The sequence below is a fragment of the Salvia splendens genome, chromosome 9 (genome assembly GCF_004379255.2).
Source record: "Salvia splendens isolate huo1 chromosome 9, SspV2, whole genome shotgun sequence".
In the NCBI taxonomy this organism is placed as follows: Eukaryota; Viridiplantae; Streptophyta; class Magnoliopsida; order Lamiales; family Lamiaceae; genus Salvia; species Salvia splendens.
The window spans coordinates 18160027-18181743 of record NC_056040.1 but is presented as its reverse complement, the minus strand read 5'-3'; the positions used below and the strand labels follow the sequence as shown (position 1 = coordinate 18181743).

General features: G+C 37.9%; 3 protein-coding genes and 1 long non-coding RNA gene across 6 annotated transcripts; 3 read left to right on the top strand and 1 right to left on the bottom strand.

Annotated features, from left to right (window-relative positions):
* Positions 1 to 4044: 4044 nt before the first annotated feature.
* Positions 4045 to 5314, top strand: LOC121747917. The gene is made up of 3 exons (XR_006039372.1): positions 4045 to 4363; positions 5011 to 5134; positions 5229 to 5314. It is a non-coding gene; the product is annotated as an uncharacterized LOC121747917 (long non-coding RNA).
* A 1872-nt stretch (positions 5315 to 7186) lies between these two features.
* Positions 7187 to 9201, top strand: LOC121748356 (protein EARLY RESPONSIVE TO DEHYDRATION 15-like). 2 transcript variants are annotated; one of them, XM_042142660.1, is made up of 3 exons: positions 7187 to 7340; positions 8030 to 8397; positions 8824 to 9201. In XM_042142660.1, exons 2-3 carry the CDS (start codon positions 8058 to 8060, stop codon positions 8970 to 8972), a joined length of 489 nt encoding a protein of 162 aa, XP_041998594.1. In that variant the 5' UTR covers positions 7187 to 7340; positions 8030 to 8057; the 3' UTR covers positions 8973 to 9201. The 2 variants fall into 2 exon arrangements, with proteins under 2 accessions (XP_041998594.1, XP_041998595.1); XM_042142661.1 differs by lacking the exon at positions 7187 to 7340 and adding an exon at positions 7347 to 7734.
* A 9627-nt stretch (positions 9202 to 18828) lies between these two features.
* LOC121749248 (probable F-box protein At5g04010) lies at positions 18829 to 19578 on the top strand. Its single transcript, XM_042143836.1, has one exon. It carries the CDS (start codon positions 18829 to 18831, stop codon positions 19576 to 19578), a length of 750 nt encoding a protein of 249 aa, XP_041999770.1.
* Positions 19579 to 19632: 54 nt separating this feature from the next.
* Positions 19633 to 21571, bottom strand: LOC121748253 (zinc finger CCCH domain-containing protein 39-like). 2 transcript variants are annotated; one of them, XM_042142491.1, is made up of 3 exons: positions 21231 to 21571; positions 20169 to 20936; positions 19633 to 20026 (listed from the first exon to the last, which is right to left on the bottom strand). In XM_042142491.1, the coding sequence occupies exons 2-3, from the start codon at positions 20899 to 20901 to the stop codon at positions 19788 to 19790; spliced, it is 972 nt and encodes a 323-aa protein (XP_041998425.1). In that variant the 5' UTR covers positions 20902 to 20936; positions 21231 to 21571; the 3' UTR covers positions 19633 to 19787. The 2 variants fall into 2 exon arrangements, with proteins under 2 accessions (XP_041998425.1, XP_041998426.1); XM_042142492.1 differs by having other exon boundaries at positions 20169 to 21571.
* Between the last annotated feature and the right edge of the window lie 146 nt (positions 21572 to 21717).

Below are 21717 nucleotides of genomic sequence, written 5' to 3'. Positions count from 1 at the left end.
GAAGAGGTTCCACCCCAAGAACCTTCGCAGCAATCAGAGCCAATTGCAGTCAGGCGAACGAGGCGGGAAAATAAGAAACCTGCTCGATTTGCGGATATGGTAGCATATGCGCTTCCAGTTGTTGATGATGTTCCATGTATCTTTTCGAAAGCTATTGAAAGTTCAGAAAGCGATGGTTGGAAAGGTGCTTTGGAAGAAGAGATGCAATCTCTTCAGAAGAACAAGACATGGAAGCTGATGCCATTGCCGAAAGGCAGGAAGACAATTGGATGTAAATGGGTTTTTGCAAAAAAAGAGGGATTTCCTAACAAAGATGATGTTCGCTACAAAGCAAGATTGGTAGCTAAAGGCTATGTCCAGAAGGAGGGAATTGATTACAATGAGGTATTTTCTCCTGTTGTTAAACATTCCTCCATTAGAATTTTGTTGGCTTTGGTAGCGCAGTTGAATTTGGAGCTAGCTCAACTTGATGTGAAGACCGCGTTTTTACACGGTGATCTGAAGGAGGAAATCTATATGACCCAACCGGAGGGATTCAAGGTTGCTGGTAAAGAAAATTGGGTTTGCAAGTTGAACAAATCGTTGTACGGATTGAAGCAGTCTTCAAGACAGTGGTACAAACGGTTTGACAAGTTTATGAAGGATCAGATGTACACAAGAAGCAAATACGACCACTGTGTGTATTTGCGCAGACTTCAAGATGGTTCCTACATCTACCTACTCTTATACGTTGATGATATGCTGATAACATCAAAGAGCCAAGTTGAAATTGGCAGATTGAAGGCTCAGTTGAGTAAAGAGTTCGAGATGAAGGATTTGGGGGAAGCCAAGAAGATTCTCGGCATGGAGATAACAAGAGATAGAGAAGGAGGCAAGCTTTGGCTGACACAGAAGCAGTATTTGACCAAAGTACTACAGCGTTTTGGTATAAATGATGATTCCAAACCTGTAAGTACCCCACTTGCTCCTCATTTGAAACTTAGTTCTCATTTATCTCCAAATACGGAAGATGAGCGAGGATATATGGCGAAAGTTCCCTATGCTAACGCAGTTGGAAGCTTGATGTATGCAATGGTGTGTACAAGACCAGACATTTCACAGGCCGTTGGTACTGTGAGCAGATACATGCATGATCCAGGCAGGGGTCATTGGCAAGCTGTGAAATGGATTCTGCGGTATATCAAAGATACTGTAGATATTGGTTTGTTGTTTGAGCAGGATAAATCACTTGGTCATTTTGCAGTTGGATATTGTGATTCCGACTATGCTGGTGATTTGGATAAGCGAAGATCTACTACTGGCTATTTGTTCACTTTAGCGAGTGCGCCAGTTAGTTGGAAGTCTACCTTGCAGTCAACGGTAGCTTTGTCTACGACAGAGGCAAAGTACATGGCCGTTACTGAAGCTGTGAAGGAGGCAATTTGGCTTCATGGGTTGCTGAAAGAATTGGGTGTTGGTCAGAAACAACTTGAAGTATATTCTGACAGCCAGAGTGCTATTCATTTAGCAAAGAATCAGGTCTTTCATGCAAGGACGAAGCACATTGATGTTCGCTATCATTTTGTGCGGGAAATTCTCGAAGAAGAGGAAATTGTCATCCGAAAGGTTCCGACTTTGGAGAATCCTGCAGATATGTTGACCAAGGTGGTGACGAGAGCCAAGTTTGAACACTGTTTGTTCTGCGATTTGGAGCTGGCGCTTGACTGCGCCAATATGAAAGCACCGCGAGTCGTCTGTTTGAATGGAGAAGATTTGTTTTCGGTGGAATTTGAAATTTTGCCAAGGTAGAGATTTGTTGAAGTTTGTTGCCTACAAACTTTGACTCTTTGTCAATATTTCCTTGTCCCACATCGGTGGGTGTTAGGGAGTTGGGAGGGAGTGGCTGCCTATAAAAGGAGCACTCCCCCCTCATTTGTAAATATCTCAAATTGTACTCTTCTCCATTTAAATATATAAGTGGGCTCTGCAGAGGGTGCGTGCTCGGAGACGTAGGCAATTTGGCCGAACTCCGTTATCAAAGTTCCGGGTGTGTTCTTTCTTTATTATTTATTTTGTTCCGCATTTATTTCTGAGTTTATTTTCTGTTGGGATATTGTATTCAATATTATTTGCGGGTTTGGTAGTAGTGTTTTGTACGGTTCTTTTGGGTGTTTTTATATTGTGATAAATACACCGACTGATAAATTCTATTAGGAATCTGGTATTTAAGAGGGACAGTGTCCTCGCCAGTCTTTCCAAAGAATTTATTTGGAGAAGTAATTTTATCGAGTAGACCCCATTGGGTTAACTCTGAAATTACTGAATCGGTTCATTTCACTATTTGAGAGAAAATTACCCGGTTTTCTCAACAGTGTTGCTACGCCTATCGCGACAAGCGGTGCACTATGTTGTGGGAGGCAGCGTTGAGGAGAGGAGTGGGGACGCTGGAGCGTGTGAAGATGCTCGTTGCGTCCCATGCGACGGGGCGAGGTATGGGGAGGGAAATTTGGGAAAGTTGAACCTTTATTAGCATATATTTTTTTATCTCAGTGTGGTGGGAGATGTATTCAGAGATGTGGAATTAAAGTTCTTATTTTTTTTATTATAAAAAATATCAACCTTGTCTATTTTTTACTAGTGCAGTAGGAAATGTATAAGGAAAAGTATTAGGTGATGCCTCTGCGGGGACAGGTTGTTTCGAGGGTGTTTGAGATTCGATTTTAATTTTTTTAAAATCAAATTAAAAAATCTATAAATATATAAACTTTTTATTTCATACCTCATTTACTCTCTACTTTTTTCAAATTAATTTTATTTCGTTTAGAATTTGAATTTTTTTATTTTTTTTAAAATTTCTTCTTGCTTAGTTATTAATTAATTTTGAGCTATATATTTACTTTTTTTATTTCAACTTTACAATCAAAATAATGGATAGTAGTAGAAATTATTAAATTAGATGAGAGGCGTGAGGAAGGGTCCAATTGTGGTTTAACACAACGAGATCCGATCCGATCCAATTTTTGATTGAATGGGCGATATTTTCATGCTGTGGTGCAAAAAGGAACAGTCCCTAATTAATACAAGCACTTAGGCGAATAATTCCATCTTTAATCATAGATTATGGCCTATCAGCCAAACGCGGATTTGGAGCTCCTAACCAGATCCCACCACCAATTACACTTTTCACCCTCAACGCCGTTTGATCATCCTGGCCGTTTGATTCTCCCTCCCCTTTATAACACGACAATCATTAGAATCGTGGTGGGACCCACACCTTACCGGCTATATCCGGTTACAACGCGCCACCTCTCTATTGGATATTTGTGATACAACTCACGATGCGCGGCTTACAACTCCCGGATGAGGTGGTCGCTCTTGGCGTGCTAGAGCGTGTTTCGCTTTGTTTTATTTATATATACGACAAAGCTATTTATTATCTTCACTATTCTTATTTTATACTACTAAATAAACTATTCTCCATCTCATTCAAGATGACCACATTTCCTTTTGTATTTGTCTCAATCAAGATGATCATCTTCCAATTTTGAAAATAACATCTTCTCTCTTCTCATTAAAATATTCAACTACATTTTTCTTCTTTACTATATTTCACCTAATAATACATCCTAAAATCTCGTGTCATTCAAGAATGTGGTCATCTTGAGTGGGATCGATGGAGTATTTTGGATCATTGTTTCAAGGCTATCAAATTTGACGTTTCACTTTTGTTTGGCACACCATGGGATATAATCATATAAATTTAGTTTAACAATGATTCATAAGCATGTCTTGAATATACACGTCAAAATAACTAAAGCAATCTATTCTATCTTGACCGTCTAAATAAAAAAGGTTGCAAATTATTTAGGTGCATGGTTTATAATAATTTATTTAAAGGGGAGCATTATGGTCCTATTGCCTCTATAGTATTAAGTTTCAACTTAATATTAACCATTAGATTAAGATGTTGGATGAACTAGATGCTGAGGAGAGATCATGGTCCGCGTTACATTATTAGTTGGAATTGGTACATTATAGGGGTAGAAATGTAAATAAATCATTAATATCACACGTTTTAAAACTGCAAGTCCGAATTAAGCGCGATTTTTGGGGAAACCGATTGATATTCCCTTCCGCACTATCTCTATGTCATTCCAAAATCCTCTCCCCCAATTCCACTCTCACTCAAAACCCTAGCCGCCGGAAAGAGAAAAAAACAGTTCTCCCCGACGTTTCTCTCCATGAAAAGTCTTCGACTCTACGTTTCTCAGTCGTTTCAGCCTTCGACTCTATGTTTCTCAGTCGTTTCAGCCTTCTTCGTCGTTGTACGGTTGCTTTAGCAGTCCAGATCCGGTGGAAACTGAACCAAAGCCGGCGATTTCGGGTAAGTGATTAAGCTTCGACGTTTTTAGCAAAGTTTTTATGGTGGGTTTTTCTGTAAATCAGCACTTCGTGTTCATTACTGTTAGATTTTCTCTGTAAATCAGCACTTCGTGTTCATTGTTGTTAAGTTTTTTTTTCTGTAAATCAACACTTCTATCAATTTACAACTTTTGGTTTGGTGATGGATTTAGATTTTGGTTTGGTACATCACTGCTCTATATATATTATTCATACAAATTGGTACATTATTTTACTCTAATGTTTTGTTACATCATGTAGCTAGATTTATACATCATGTTCTATTACATTATTTAGCCAAAGATGTACATTAGTTGGTAATTTGTGCATTAATTGCTTGTTTTTGTACATTATGCGTATGAATGGATCTTTACATTACATTAGATTATTGTGATACATTATTTATACAGTCGTATCTATTAAATTGCATTACCATGATACATTATTTATAGAGTCAAATACATTACACTAGATTAATGTGATACATTATAGATACATTTTTAGTAGATTTGAGGTCTCAATTCATTAATTGATGTTTTTGTATGGGCTACATTATATACTACTTAAATGCTACATTATGACAATCTATTTGTACATTACTTCACTATGATGTTCGATCCATTTTCTAAGGGGCAGAAGTTATATCCATTCCCCAAGGGTTTAGCAGTCCATGGAGCTAGGATGTAGTACCAAGCCAGTAGTACAACGTTCACTAAGGGCAGAGAGTCAGAGTCATTCTCATTATAATTGTAATGTACGGTTATAGTTATTTCAAGTATATTTCTCTACTGAGTAATATATGAAGATAATATTTTAATGTATGCTTTTCTGATTCTGTTTGTGATCAGATGGGACACCATGATTCGAGAAACTCTCCAATGCTGAAAGATATAGAGAATGACAAGGAGAATCATAGGCAAGAGGAAATATTGACATTTTTAGTTTGTTTTCTAGATGTATTGTTTTTTATACTTGCTTCAAGACATACATTATTTAGTAGTTAAGTATTACATTGTTTTGGAGTTATCCTGCTTTATAATTTTATCCCTACTATTATTATGTTATAAGTTTACATTACTGCATACTTTTGACCCATTGATTGCTAAATCCAAAGGGCATGAATTCAAGTTCATTTCAACATTATTCTCTTCAATCTGTACATTATTCACTGACCCGAATGCACATTATTAGATACTATTGGTACATTATTTATTGTACCAAATTTTAAACACATTAAAAAATAAAATTTAATTCATGTGGTGGTGCTATAACTTAGCCCCATTGGTTGTTGAACCCAAGGGGAATGAATCAAACTCTCTGCCCTTTGTGATGGTTTCGTTTGTGAGTGGGTACTACAACCTAGCCACATGGATTGCTAAACCCAAAGGGTATGGATTCAACTATCGCCAAACATTAAATACTTACACAGGTACATCATTTAGTATTAGACATGTACATTAAAGGCCACTTGGCATACATTACTTAGTTCTACATAGCATAAACATTATTCCATGAAACACGTACATTATTTAAATTCTGACGGTACATTATTAGACATTACGAATGAAAAATTCATATGCTTCAAATTTATGCAAGACAAAAAAGTATTGTGAACAAGCATAATTGTCGAAATTGTGTTACTTAAGTGGAGTGAATCACGGAAATTCTTTGCAAAATGAAAATCTATTGTGGAAAACATGGATTGATAAAATGAATTTTGATGTATGAGTTAGTAATATGCCCTAGCCCTATGGATTGCTAAACCCTATGAGAATGACTCTAACTCCCTTCCCGTAGACAATGTTTTGTTAGTGAGTCGGTACTATACCTTAGCCCCATGGATTGCTAAACCTTTGGGAACGGATTTAACTTCTGTCACACATTAAACCTATTGTAATCTACACTAGTCAAAGACAACATATACATTATACAACTATAATCGTACATTAATACAATCTACATTATACACTTAATATAGTACATTACTTGTCGAAAATTTACAAGCTGTAACTTACGAAAAGAAAACACGAAAAACTGTAAATGTCAGATGATTTCATGAAAATAAAACAACGATTGATGAAAAATAAAACTAAATACAAGAATGAACTAATCACAAACAAATACAGAAAACCATAGATGTCAATTACACGACTAATACAATAACTTTCTACCAAAATTTATCAATAATTCTCGAAATCGATGAACGAATTAATTAAATGACTTTCTTCCATTGTTGAAAAAACCGAAAGCAATTAAGGGACACCACCAGAATTCGGGTTTAGGCGAGAAACTACACAACCAGACGTTTTCAATATAGAAAATCGAATCAGATACAAGAGAGAAGAAAGAGAAAGCAATGAACGAGTTCTTCCATTGTTGAAGAAAACAAATCAATGAAGGAGTGCTCCAAATAATCGGTATTTTATGAGAAAAAATAAAGAGATGAAAGTTTAGGGAGAGAAGAAAGATTGTAGCATGTAATCGTGTATCAAAAACCGCTGTAATCTTTGATAGAGATAATCAAGGAAATTACCATAACCAACTCAATATTATATACCAATTATAACCTTTTTGAAATATTTAAATATTTAAATTAAATACATATGAGATTATTTTCGGCCATCAGATCTTTAAATTATGTGGTTGAGATTCAGTTGGATGATTGAACATTAATTAAAAAAAGGATATGAATACATCATTTTATTTAAATATACTTTGATTTAAAGCGAAAAAGTATAAACCAAACGAGGCGTTAACTTTAAACTTTGGAGTAGTTTGAAGGGTCAATCGGTGGGCAGGTTCGGCCTAACCCAAACCTGAGGCTTGACTTCCAAACCGCTAGGCTCGGCCAATATCTTCTTCGCTTATATATCTGACGCTTTTCTTTTCTTGGAGCAAGTCATAGCTCAATACGTGTTAGCTGAAAATTTTACGTTGGATAAGGATATTTTTCTATGAAGGTACTGTTTGGACTCAATTTCTTCAGTTTTTATCAGCTTTGACTACTCGAATATATCGATCGTCTTTTTAAGCTCTTGAGAGAGTAGATCTGGTTATCAGATGCTCGGATAGTGAAAAAAGTGTGAATTTTGTGAGGTATTTTACTCGGTTGGTAGCGATCAGATGTTAAATTCACGTAGGATAATTGTTTTGCGTTTGACACTAAAAACTATAGCCATTTTTAGCTACAGATGTTTTGGATCCTTGATTTCAGTATAAGTAAGGTGTGAATGAAAATTGATCAGAGATTCCGATTGAGAGAACAATACAGAGTTCACAGATATCCTGTTATTTTGTCTCTTTTCGGTTTGATAATGAAGGCGAATTGCAGTGAAATTGTATAAAGAGATGCAGGTGAGATTGCTTGGATTTGATCATAAATTAGTTTTAAAAATGTTTGCTGTTTCTGAGATATTTTATACTCCTATTCACTGGAAATTGAATCGATTGTTTATAAATTTGATTCTGATTTTGTGGTAGTGAAATATAGACAAATATGATCTTCAAAAAAAAAAGAAGACTTCAATTTTAAGAAACTTAAAATAATCTGTTTTTAAAGTGAGTGTTTGCTTTATTCTTACGGTTTCAATTGGATGAATAAATTATCGATTACAATCTTCTTAAATTTTCATGTATCTTCCAATTTCAGGTAATTTCGATCTGAAAAACAAGGAACCATGGCTCTTGTATCCGGAGGAAAGTCTTCACTGAATCCCTATGCCCCGCTGTTCATCCCGGCGGCAGTGCAGCAAGTGGAGGACTTCTCACCCGAGTGGTGGAACCTCGTTACCACCGCCACATGGTTCAAGGACTACTGGCTGAACCAGCATCAGGGGGAGGACATCTTTGGGGAGGAGACCGATGGCAACGACGTCGTTGGATTGTTGCCCGATAACTTTGACCTTGGTATTGATGAGGACACCCTAAACATGGAAGCACAGTATGAGGAATTCCTCCAGTCTGCTGAGGGCCAAAACTACCATGAAAGCAAGGCTGCCATAGGAATCACTGATAGTGGTATATACTTTTGATCTAACTTTGTGCTTATGATTGATAATATTTTATGATGCACTAATCTTTTCATACCTGTTGGCATGTCACTATCATATTAGCTTTTACTAATTTCAATTTGGAAAGGAGAAAAGCCACCATCCAATTATAGCATAATTGGGTCCATTTATTATCACTAGATATATGTCCACCCCTTAATCCTGACTTAGAAAATTGAAAAGTCTTGAGCTGTTGAGTTACACTTTATGTCACTCTCATTTGCATATAGCCTAAGTAGTACTACCTTTTTTGCCACTCTCATTTACTACTGCAATCCGAAAATTCATTGCAGGGTAGCATAAATTGGCTCTACTTGATGGGCTTTGCCAAAAATATTTGCTCTTGCATTCTTTCATTTGCGAGTGACTAATTGTTGATGATGTTTGCGATCAGGTTTGAGCAAGAATGCGACGCTGGTGAAGACTCTGAGCATGCCGAAGGAGAGAGGCTACTTGTCGCCACGAGAGGTGATGAAGTGGGAGAAGCCTGCAAAGATTGTGAGCCCAAGGTGCAGCCCTCGATTCATCCAGCAACCTCGTTGAGATCCAAGGTTGGATTAGGTTGCTAGCTCTCTACAAAAATCTGCAGCAGTGTTTGTTTTTCGTGTAGCTTTTTTTATGTATAGAGCAAGGTTTGGCTGTGTCTTTGTACTTGTAGCCTTGTTCATATCCTGACGTCCCTTGTTTAGCTTTGACTATAATGAAAATGTAAAAAAGAATGGAACAGATATTGTAAGAGCTCTACTTATATGAAGAAAAGTAATTCCAAAAATTATCTTCTTTGATGCCCAAGATCTTTGATCAAGCTTTTGTAAAATATGAACGGAATGTAGTGTCAGAATTATGTGGTGTGAGTAAAAAATGTACATTGTGATGTCACATTATAATTAATTTTCTTATCATTGCAGTAACAGTTTTATTCATGAATTTATATGCACTGTGGGGTCAAATTTGTTGTTGTATACTAGTTTTACTAGTACTAATTGACAAGAGTAATAGTGTCATTAATTACATAATTTGATTCATGATGGCTCGGATGGAATTAGTCAATTAGGGAACATAAATATTTTACTGAACTAGAGTGGATCTTAATTTTGATACAATAATCAAACGGACTAGAAAAATGAGGCTTTTTCGAAGAATAAGTTGGTCCTTATTTGAATGTGACAGACTGACTCGGCAAGAGATGCTACTCGCGTCAAAATTTGTAAATATGGCCAACTTTGAGGGAGTACAATTTTAATTTTTATTCAATTTTTATAATTTTTGATAGTGTAAATATATTAAAATTAAATATACTATAATTCTCCGGAGAGTCACAGCCCGGGGCGTCGTGTGTTGTGGGGGGTGGTCCGGTCGGGTGGGCTATGTGTCTATGGTGAGTGTCCCCGGTGCGGCGCTGACAGCCCGATGAAGGCAGCTGTGACGCATGGCGCTGCGCCAGAAGCAATTTTTTTAATTTTTAAATTCTAAATCTATAATTATTCTTTAATTAATTAAAATCAGCCATAATTAATTCTTTCCTTGCATGAATTTACTACAATTTGTGATTGGAAACAATTAATTTTTCATGCATGAAAATCGGTCATAATGACTTACTCTATATTTTCCATATACTAATTAATGAATATTTCATTCACTAAAGTTGATGATCAATGGGAATAATTGTACTCCCTCCGTCCCAACTAAGTTAAGACAATTTTTGACACAGAGATTAAGAAATTGTGTTGAAAGTAAGAGAGAGGAATAAAGTAGGAGAAATAAAGAGAGAGTAAAGTTGGTGATAGAATAAAGTAAGAGTTATTATATGTTTTGTTTTTTTAAGAGGAGAAATGACTCAACTTAATTAGGACATCCCAAAAAGAAATACGACTCAACTTAGTTGGGACGGATGGAGTATTAATTATGTACTTGGAATAAATAGTGCATATTAATATTTGTCACCTGGGGAGGGGCACGGGGGGGAGCCGCTCCATCGTGGGTATTGTGACCTGAAGCAAAAAATTGAAAAATGATAATGTGGCGAGGAGTAGGGGTGTGCATTCGGGTTTCGGTTCGGTTTTTTGCCCAAACCGAACCGAAACCGAAAAACCGAATTTAGGCTAAAATCAAACCGAACCGAAACCGAAAACTGAAAAACTGAAATATGAAAAACCGAAAACTGAACTAAAAAAACCGAACTAAAACCGAAAAACTGAAATGATGAAAAACCGAGAACCAAACTGCAATCATACAATTTTACACAACATTTATCAAAGAAATCATCAATTTTACACAACATCTATGTAACTGAATAATGAAATCATAGCATTTTACATTACAGTGAACACACAATTCCTAATTTCCTATCAAACCACAATCATACAATTTTGCATTACAATGAACATTCAATTTCATCAAATACCGAAACATAAATACATACTAAAAAATTATATCAGATAGCGTTTATCTTTTTCTCGAGGCGTGTCGTGGATGGGTGTGTAAGCCTGGAGACGATGGCGTGAATCTAGAGCTGAAGGCGTGGAGGGGCGACGGCGTGGGTGGAAGGGTGGAGGAGCGACGGGCTGGAGCTGTCGTGGGTCTTCCGGAGGCGACGGCAATGGCGACCGGCGTGGATGGCTGGATGCTGGAGGGCGGGTGGACAGTACAACTGGTGGCTGCTTGGAGTGGAGGTGGAGAGATTAGGTTTAGAGAATAGAGGAGGCGCAAGCGTGAGTGAAAGTAGGGTTAGTTTTTAGGATTTTATATTCAGTTACAATTAAATAATAGTAATATATATATATATATATATATATATATATATATATATATATATATATATATATATATATATATGTCCATGATCAATTGACCGTCTAAATAATGAGATTCAACATCAACCACTCATTTTTATTAAATGAGTGGTCCAGATTTTTCCACCTAAAAAATACTTTTAAATTAATTTATTATGAATGGGTGAAATGGTAATTTAATCCTCCAGAAGCCATCTTCTGGAGTTCCTTTATCCTTGCACAGGCCGCCGAACGCAGAGCAGCAAGTGATGGAGCTTGTGAAGGAGAAGATCTTCTCGGTCAAATTGACGACGCTTCCGGAAGATCCACGCAGCGAATCGACCACACGCGCGGCCTCGTCGAATCTAATCGACTGGAACGATTGCACCATCCTAGGGCTGAGAAGCTCGTTGATGCAGATCTTCCGCATCTGGCGCCAGTAGTCGCCGTAGGGGCTGAAGGCGATGTCGATGTAGTTGTACCACATGATCTCCAAGGCCACGCCCGGCGGTCTGTTGGCGAAGCAGGGATGCTGATCCTTGAGGATTTGCTTCGCGATATCCGGCGCCGGTATTTAAAAAGGCTTCTTCAGCTGAGAGATGATCGAAATTGGAGAGTTGACATGAAATTGATTATTCTCACTGAATTGAGAAGCCGCTGCCGCGGCGATCTCGCTCGGCACGCCGCTGCTGATTTTGCTCGCCTCCTTCGCCCTCTGCCGCTGCTCCTTCACGTGATCCACCACGTGCCCTAATAGCGCCGCCTTGTCCATCTATATTGATCGGAATCGGTCAATTCAGTGAGAATTTTGATTCGATTTTGATTCGATTTGAGAGAGACAGAGAAAGAGGGGAAAATACATTTTCGGATTTAGGGATGAGTTTGCGGAGAGTTGAGCGTTGATTCTGTCTATGCGGCGTTTCTCGGATGTTGTTTATTTGTTGAAAATTTGAGATTGACTTTGATGTTTTGTTGACACATATTTGTGCTTTTTATTTGGGTTGTGAAATTTGATTTTGACATTGGACTGCAACTTTAGTAGTTAAACTTTACTGTTGACATTAAATAAAAAAAAAAAACTTTACTGTTGACATTGCACATGATGGCATTGGCTGTTGGTTTTTGGGTGAACAAATTTGCTGTTGACATTATACTAAAACTTCAGTTGTAGACATTTGCTGTTGACATGTTGAAATGTAGGAGATGCTGGTTTGTTGACATTGTGAATTGAAGATGAAAATTTAGGATGACATTTTGTAGGTGCCTTTGGAGGTCTGTTGACATATTGACATTTGCGTTGCTAGTGACATTTCTCTGAAATTTATGAATACATTATGAGATGTTTTTTGCTGACATTTGTGGAATTAGCATGAGAACATACCTTGAGCTTCGTAAGACAACTCCATAAAATACCAATTTGGTAGATGGGATTGTATAGAATATTGACATGTCATGTCAACTACGGTACATATCGTGTCAACTACACGTACAAGCCATGTCAACTGTGTTACAAGCCATGTCAACTACACGTACAACCATGTCAACTGCACATAGAAACCATGTCAACAACAATTATAAGTCATGTCAACTAGACATACAAGCCATGTCAACAATCCGACACATTAAAACACGAAATGACACTTATACCCCCGTGTTGACATAATGTGATAGCTGTTGACATTTCGTTAATCTTGTGGATTAGTGGCTGAGATTGCATCTCATTTCTCAATTTAGCTAAATAATCTCAACCTAACAGCACCATATATATATATATATATATATATATATATATATATAGTCGTGATCAGATGATAACCCCTAAATATCGTAATAACCCTATAACCAAATCTGGACCACACATATTTCTAATCATACGGTTGAGATTCAAACTTAGAAAACTGTCATTTCTCTCATTTAATTTCTGAATTTTGCCAAATATCACGTAAAATGATAAAATGATAGGTTTATTGCATAGAATGATAGTTTTGAGATTCAAACTTAGATTTACTTCATAAAAAAAACGTGGGGGTAAAACTGTCATTTCCCTCATTTAATTTCTGAATTTCGCCAAATATCACGTAAAATGATAAAATGATAGGTTTATTGCATAGAATGATAGTTTTGCCGGATAGAATGATACTCTGAGTTGATAAAATGATACTTTTAACTGACTGATAAAATGATAGGTTTATTGCATAGAATGATAGTTTTGCCGGATAGAATGATACTCTGAGTTGATAAAATGATACTTTTGACTGACTGATAAAATGATAAAATGATAGGTTTATTGTATAGAATGATAGTTTTGCCGGATAGAATGATACTCTGAGTTGATAAAATGATACTTTTGACCGACTGATAAAATGATAGGTTTATTGCATAGAATGATAGTTTTGCCGGATAGAATGATACTCTGAGTTGATAAAATGATACTTTTGACCGACTGATAAAATGATAAAATGATAAAATGATAGGTTTATTGCATAGAATGATAGTTTTGCCGGATAGAATGATACTCTGAATTGATAAAATGATACTTTTAGCTTATAAATGTTAGGTTTACTGCATAAAATGATAGTTTTGCCGGATAGAATGACACTTTCAGCCGATAGAATGATAGTCTTGTCGGGTAGAATGATACTTTTAGCCGATAGAATGATAGGTATTTTTGGTGTATAAAATGACATTTTTATTTAATAAAATGATACTTTTACCTGATATAATGATAATCTAAAATTACAGAAACCTTATAAAAATGATAGTTTTTCCCGATAGAATGATACGTTGCGTTGATAAAATGATACTTTTAGCTTATAAATGTTAGGTTTACTGCATAAAATGATAGTTTTGCCGGATAGAATGATACTTTCAGCCGATAGAATGATAGTTTTGCCGGGTAGAATGATACTTTCAGCCGATAGAATGATAGGTATTTTTGGTGTATAAAATGACATTTTTGTTTAATAAAATGATACTTTTACCTGATAAAATGATAATCTAAGCGGATAAAATGACAGTAACCTTATAAAAATGATAGTTTAGCTGAAGAAATTGCATATAAGCTGATAAAATGATACTTTAACGTGACAAAATGATATAAAACTGATAAAATGATAGTTTTCCGGATAGAATGATACTTTCAACCGATAGAATGATAGTTTTGTCGGGTAGAATGATACTTTCAGCCGATAGAATGATAGGTATTTTTGGTGTATAAAATGACATTTTTGTTTAATAAAATGATACTTTTACCTGATAAAATGATAATCTAAGCGGATAAAATGACAGTAACCTTATAAAAATGATAGTTTAGTTGAAGAAATTTCATATAAGCTGATAAAATGATACTTTAACGTGACAAAATGACATAAAACTGATAAAATGATAGTTTTGCCGGATAGAATGATACTCTGAGTTGATAAAATGATACTTTTGACTGACTGATAAAATGATATATGTTAGGTTTATTGCATAGAATGATAGTTTTCCCGGATAGAATGATACGCTGAGTTGATAAAATGATACTTTTGACTGACTGATAAAATGATAAAATGAGCGAAATTCAGAAATTAAATGAGCGAAATTTGGATACGTAAATTTTATCATGAGCGAAATGACATATTTACCCCCGCGCTTTTTTTTATGAAGTAAATCTAAGTTTGAATATCAACCGCGTGATTTTAAAAATGTGTGGTCCAGATTTGGTTATAGGGTTATTACGGAAATTGGGGTTATCATTATAATGCACCCATATATATATATATATATATATATATATATATATATATATAAAATATAAATAATTAAATAAATTCGGTTATTCGTTTTTTTTCGCCCGAACCTGTCACGACCGCATTTTCTAAGGATAGAAAACACGGTTGATCGCGACTAATGGGGGAATTAAGAAGCGGGGAAGAAGGGGGAAAAAACAATCAAGGGGTACGACATGTAGATCAAAAGGTGAAATTCCATTATCAAATCAAAGTTTCAAATCCCGAAAGTACATAACGTGAATGACATAGTTTGACAATTCAAAGGAAATAAAAGAAATTCTTAAAACGTAGAGTAGCGGAAGCAATTGAGAGTTTGGCTACTACTATGTATGAAGACACAATAGTAACCGGAACAGTTATTGAATACAATTCCGGAATCATTGCTCAACATCATCCGCCTCCCGTCCTCGCTCAACCTGCACATAGGGAAAACATATGCAGGGGCTGAGTACTTGATGCACCCAGTGAACTCACGCCCGAAATACATTTATCGATAGAATTATGTCCGCCATCATTAAGTGAAACTCGGGTTTTTATTTAAAAGGCCGAGAAACACTAAAAACAGTCCTTTAATAAAATAGTGTCCGGGCGGACAATCGTCATCCTCCATCATATACCATATTTGAACCATCATGTGAAACGAGAATGTGGCCACAAACTCGATCACTGGACCGGCCGACCTAAGGGACGGCTCACGATCCCCATCAGTGCACTAGCCTAAGTAGGGCTTGGACCCTAGTAGACCCGAATTCGTTAACCATCAAAGTCTAGTAGAAGAACATTATTCTAGTAGACAATCAGATAGGCAATTCAAAACATAAAGTACGGCATGACATAATATTTAAACCACCCTTATCTCACCATAAACATATCAATTGCAATTAAAGAGTTTAAGTAATAAAGCCCACCTCAAAAGCTTAGAGTTTTCCTTAAGTAGCTTTTCGTTCCGACTTTTAGCGGCCGTGCGAACCACCTTTTTGGAAAATACATAAAGTACACATCAATCTCGGTAACGAAGACATTTAGAATGCATGCACTCTAATTAGAATCTTTTATTTCTCTTTCTCGGTTTTCGTGCATTTTTGGTTATTCGGCGGCCGCCCAAGGCGTAGCGTGCGACGCCGGTCGGTCGCTTACGCTCGTTCTTTCCTCCGTTGGTTCCTCGTATTTTCCGTGACGTCGAAAAATAATTTTAAAAAAAAGAATTATTTAAGCGTATACTTTAATTATCGCAATTATTTACCTTTGAAAAGTACTATTTCATGCTTAGGGTAAATTATTCATTCTTAAAACGTTCCGAGCTTTAATTAAATAATTTCCCGCGATTTAAATTAATTGACGGCCCAAAAGATATATTTACTTAGCCCACCTTATTCCTCCAAAAAAAATAATTGGTGAGGCCCAACTAAAAAGGGAAAAAAAACATGGCCCAATCTTTTCTCACTCTCTATCTCCTCTTCCTCTCTCTCTCCGTCTCTCCCTCTTCGACTGAAACCACGAGCAACCGCCGCTCATTGCCAGGAGGGCTGCTGCCCGTCGGAAGCTGCTGTCGCCGCCGGGGAGGTCGCGAAGCCGTGCTGCCTTGGTTCGCCGCCGTCGCAGGCCGCAGGGAAGAAGCTGCTGTCGCCGTTCACCCGCCGTCGCCGCCTGCTCCAGCGCCGCTGCTGTCTCGCCGGGGAGAGGAACGTCGCGGTCGTCGCCGTGGGAGGTCCAGCCTCCGGGACGTCGTCGGCACCGGGAGAGTCAAGCGCGGCATGTCCGCCGCTGCCCGTCGCCGGCGGTGACTTCTTCTCGTTCGAAACTACCCCAAACGACCCCGAATCAACCCGCAACACGCGTTTTCATTATAAAGTTAAGTTCTTTCGTAGTTTCGGTTACGTACGGCGATCGTTTGGTTGATTCTTAGTTGATGTTATTTGGTTGGGTTATGGAATACGAAGGTGTAAAAACAAATATGCAAGGCTATAATAATCTCATGCTTGGTGATAGGAAAGAATTATACCTCCAAAAATGGTTGAATTTGGTAGAAGAAACACAAAAGATGGTAGTCAAAACTTCCTCCCTTCCTCTCGGCAATCTCTCTCTCGGCTCCTCTCACTTTCTTTTTCTTTGTTTTCTTTGTTGTGTAATGTGAAGTGTCCGAGAATGGATTAAAGGGGAGTGGTGGTGGCTCTTGGATGGTAGCATTGATGAGGAAGATGGAGAGGTGGAGAAAATGGAGAGTCTCCTCTTTGAGAAGGAAACCGTCGGCCATAAGGAGAAAGAAAAGAAGAAGAAGAGAAGGGGGGAGTTGGGCTTGGTCCACTTTAAATTCATGCTTGGGCTTCAATAATTTATTTTGGTTTGGGATCAAATTAATTGGAAGCCCAAGTTAGAAATAATATCATTATTTGATGGATTAAAAGAGTAATTAGGATCCAAGTTATATTGTAATTAATTGGACTCTAATTTATTTTGAAAAAACCCAAAATAAGTTCATACTTTATATTTTCGTATTTTCCTTTGATAATTAAAATTCACGGGTCTTTATTAATTTTGGTTATCTCGTTCTTCACAACCAAAAAAAAAAATTAAAGTACGTTTAATGGCACAACTTATATTTGGTGTTGTCCCAAATATAATCCCTTCAACCATTCCTCGATTTACGCACGTCGTCTTCCAAAAAAATATTCATCTCCACGTATTTCATTCGTCTTACTAAATATAGCAATTTCGTCGTCATTCTTTCAACGAGACCTTCAACATGTCTCTCAATGTTCATAAAAAAAGGACGTTCCAAAAAAAATCACATCATCACATAAAAACCATACTATTTTCCAAAGCACATTTAACGAGAAACATCATATAACGAAATAATTTTATCAATTATTTCGTTACATAAAATAAATTTCGTACTTAAGGTACGGGTGTTACAGAACCGAACCGAACCGAACCGAAAAACCGAAAGTTTTGTATTTTCAAAACCTAACCGAACCGAAAAACCGAAATAACCGAACCGAATTTCAAAATTTCGGTTTGGTTCAGTTCGGATATTCGGTTTCCGATTTTTTTGCTCACCCCTAGCGAAGAGTTGTAGCGTGAAGCTAGTTCAGGGCCGTGGAACATTTTGACGATTTTCTTAATAGTTTACTAGTATTAAAATTACAAAATTAGTACGCCTTCTGTCCACGAGAATACGCTCTTTCATTTTTAGTTCGTCACATAAGAATATAAATTTTTTAATTTTAAAAATTCTTCTCTCTAATAAGGTGAGATCATTCTCCATTAACAATATTTGAATTACTTTTTTCTTTCTGCATATCTCTTACTTTATCAATTGTGCATTAAAATCCGTGTCTAACACAAATGTACTCCCTCCATCCACAAAAGATGTCACACTTGTGGGACGGTACGAAATTTTAGGAGGTTTTATTTTGTGTATTAAATAGAGAGAAAATATACTTTTTATATTCATGTTAGAGAGAACTTTTTTCAAAAATGGAAATATAACATCTTTTATGGAATAAACTAAATAAGAAAGTGTGACATCTATTTTGGGACGGAGGGAGTATATTCTCATGGGACGGAGATAGGAGTACTTAGATAATATTCCACTATCTAAAATTCAAGTGGCACGTGGCAAATGGATTTAAGCTGCACGTGTCGATGACCGTTTTCTGATGTGGCCATACAACACCTGTCATTTCTCAATGAATCACTCATCCCTCCCAAATCCACCACCTTCTTCACAAACACACACATATATATACATGCATCACATTTCCCTGCAGATTTACTGCCTCAAAAACACTAATTCGTAACAAAAAATCAGGACCATAGTTTCAAATAAACCAGTCTTAACAAATCATAGAAATGATGAGAAAGTTGTCTCCGCCGTGGCAAGTTCTTGAACTGGTGGCCCACCGCCTCGAACCAGAAACCCTCGCCACCGCCGCTTGTGTATGCAAATCCTGGTCCGCTTCCCTATCCTCCGACCACCTCTGGCAACCCTTCTGCTCCGCCGCCTACCCCTCTCTCTCCAACCTCCACCCCGCCGCCGCGCCGGCATCCGTCCCCTACTGCAAGCTCTACTCCCTCGGCCGCGCCGCCGAGAAGCGCCGCCTCCAGAGCCCCCCCAAGCCCGACCTCTCCATGTACGACCTCGTCTTCACCGTCGACGTCCAGAACGGCCGCAGCTGCGTCGCCACGGTCGTCTGCCCCGGCGCCGACCTCAAGCCCGACCGCAGCGGGGTGTTCCGGTTCGACATCGGCGTCGAGAGCGACAACCTGGTGGCGTTTGAGGAGCTGGATAGTTTGAGGATTACATGGAATGTTGTGCTTCAAGGATTGAAGGGTGTGTTTACTATGATGGATTGTAGGGGGAAAGGGAGCTTTGTTTTGGGGTTGGAGGGATGGTTCTCCAAGGAGCTTCCGCTGCCCGGGTGCTGCTCGAGTGGAGCTGCGAGCGGGCTCGTCTCTGATTTGAGGCTCGGCCTGAGGGAGGGCGGCGGCGGGAAGGTGGTGGTGGAGAAGATAAGTGTAGGAGTGTTGAGTATTGTGAGTTGGAGATATGTTTGTATTGATGATGCTCTTAGGTATTTGCAGCATTTTCTTTTACCATTTTGATGTATTAATGTATAACAAAATATGATGTAGAAGTACATGAGAATTGAGTGATAGTAGTAATGAATTAGGAACAAATTGCATTCCTATGTTATTTGAATGTTACTACATTACAAATCAAAGATCAATCAATGGTAGAGTAAATAATGGAGTACTAACAAAATTTATAGAGGGGTGGAAAAACCTCACCCCTTCTATTTGTAGACATGATTTTAGTTCCTATCCTCCGGGGAGAGGTGCGGCGGCGTCAGATCATCGAGCCAATCCGCGTAAATGCGGTTGATCTTCTTCTTCGCATTCCACTTCGATATCCTCTTCTCTCCAGCCACCGGAGCAGCAGCTGCCTCCATTGCCGGAAATGCAGAAACGGAGGCAACTTTCCCTGGTGCAGAAACTGCATTTGTAGTGGCTGCAATCTCTCCCTCATTGATTGAACCACTAAATCTCAAATCTGTTTAAACAAAAGAAAGCATTGCATAGATCAGGACTGAAACTTGAATCACAAAATCAAGAAACTATAGCTAAATAAACACTAAAAAACCCACATTCCAACTACACAACTGACATCCTAAATCAGTAACAACAGAGCATACCTGAGTTACCATGAGCAAAATGGCATCTTTCACCATAGTTACACAGCCCCATCTCCCATCTACTACAAATCTTCATTTTCCACCCCGACGCCTGATCAAGCTCACCGGCATTCCCCCTAACGTCCCCTGTCACGCCAATGCTGATAGCCGAGCTCTCCCTCTGCCCCGGCATCTCAACCTTGAGCTTATTAAAGGAGGGCGAGGGGCGGTCGTGCAAGAAATTGCATTTGTCCCCATAAGGACACTCCTCCCCATTGTAATACTTCTTACATATCTTCATCCTATGTATCATCCTCTGATCATCTCCCCAACCGCCACCACCGTTTCCCCTCTCCTTCTCCCTGATTATCTCCTGCCAATTAGGAGGCGGCTCACGCAGATCCTCAGGGCCATGAGCGAATGTGCATTGGTCACCGTTCCTGCAAGTTCCCTCCGTGAATTTGGCACAAATTCGAGTTTTGTAGAATATGTTGCTTGTCCCTTTGTTGATGATGGGAGGGTTTGTTTGGTTGATTCTTTGATTCATTGGTTGGAATGGTGGGAAATTTGGTGCTTTTTCAGAAGTTCTTGGCTTTTTGGATTGGTGGAATTGTTGCATCATATCGGGATGCTGCTGCATTTGGTGCTGGTCGGAGCCGGCCCAGAACTGCGGCCAGTATGTGGCGGCGTCGCCGCCGGAGTACGGCGGAGATACGAACGGATTTGGTGGTTGTGTGGGATCTGGAAAACTCATTCTGCTTCTTTTGGTGATCTCAGTAGCAGCCAATTCTGAAAAGAGAATTTTTTTAATCAAGATTCGATTTTTTTTTCACATTTGAACCAATCAAATCCAAATGAAAACGAAAACCATAAGAATTAAATTTTAAAAAAATGCTAACAGAATAGAATGAAGAGATTATTAACATGCAAGTGCCAGTTCAATGGAATGAAAGAGTCAAAATTCAAACAGCCAGAAATAATCATCTGAATCTGAAAACAATAGGCGGAAAGAGGAATTCCAATAACAGAAAGGTTGATGAAGATTGGATTATTGAATATAAAGTGGAGCAAGAGAAAACCAACCTTGATCGAATCAATTCCCCAATTTCAAACAAATTTCAAACAAATAAATCTTGCAGATTGGTATGTATAACAAATTTTGATTTGAGAAAATAATACTAATAATAAACCAAGAAGAGTGATTATATATACAAGTGAATATATATGGTCGCCGCCTCAAAAACCTAAATCAGAGAAAATTATGGAAATCCAAAACCCTAAGACGGCTAAACCCCCACTACAGTTTCCTATCATTAACTTTAATTACGCGGGGATTGAAATTGGGATTATCTTTCTAATAGGGTTTGTTGTAATTAGTGGGCCCTTCCCAGAAAATCTTAACTGTCCGAATTTGGATTGGAAAATTTATGCTGTTTTTCCATGGCTTTAGTATTCTGGTATATTTTCCAGCTGAAAATATACCAACAAATTTTACTGGAAAATTATTCGGTAATTTTGGGATATTAATTTGGGCCTTAAAGCGGGCCATATTTATGGGCTGATGTGGTAA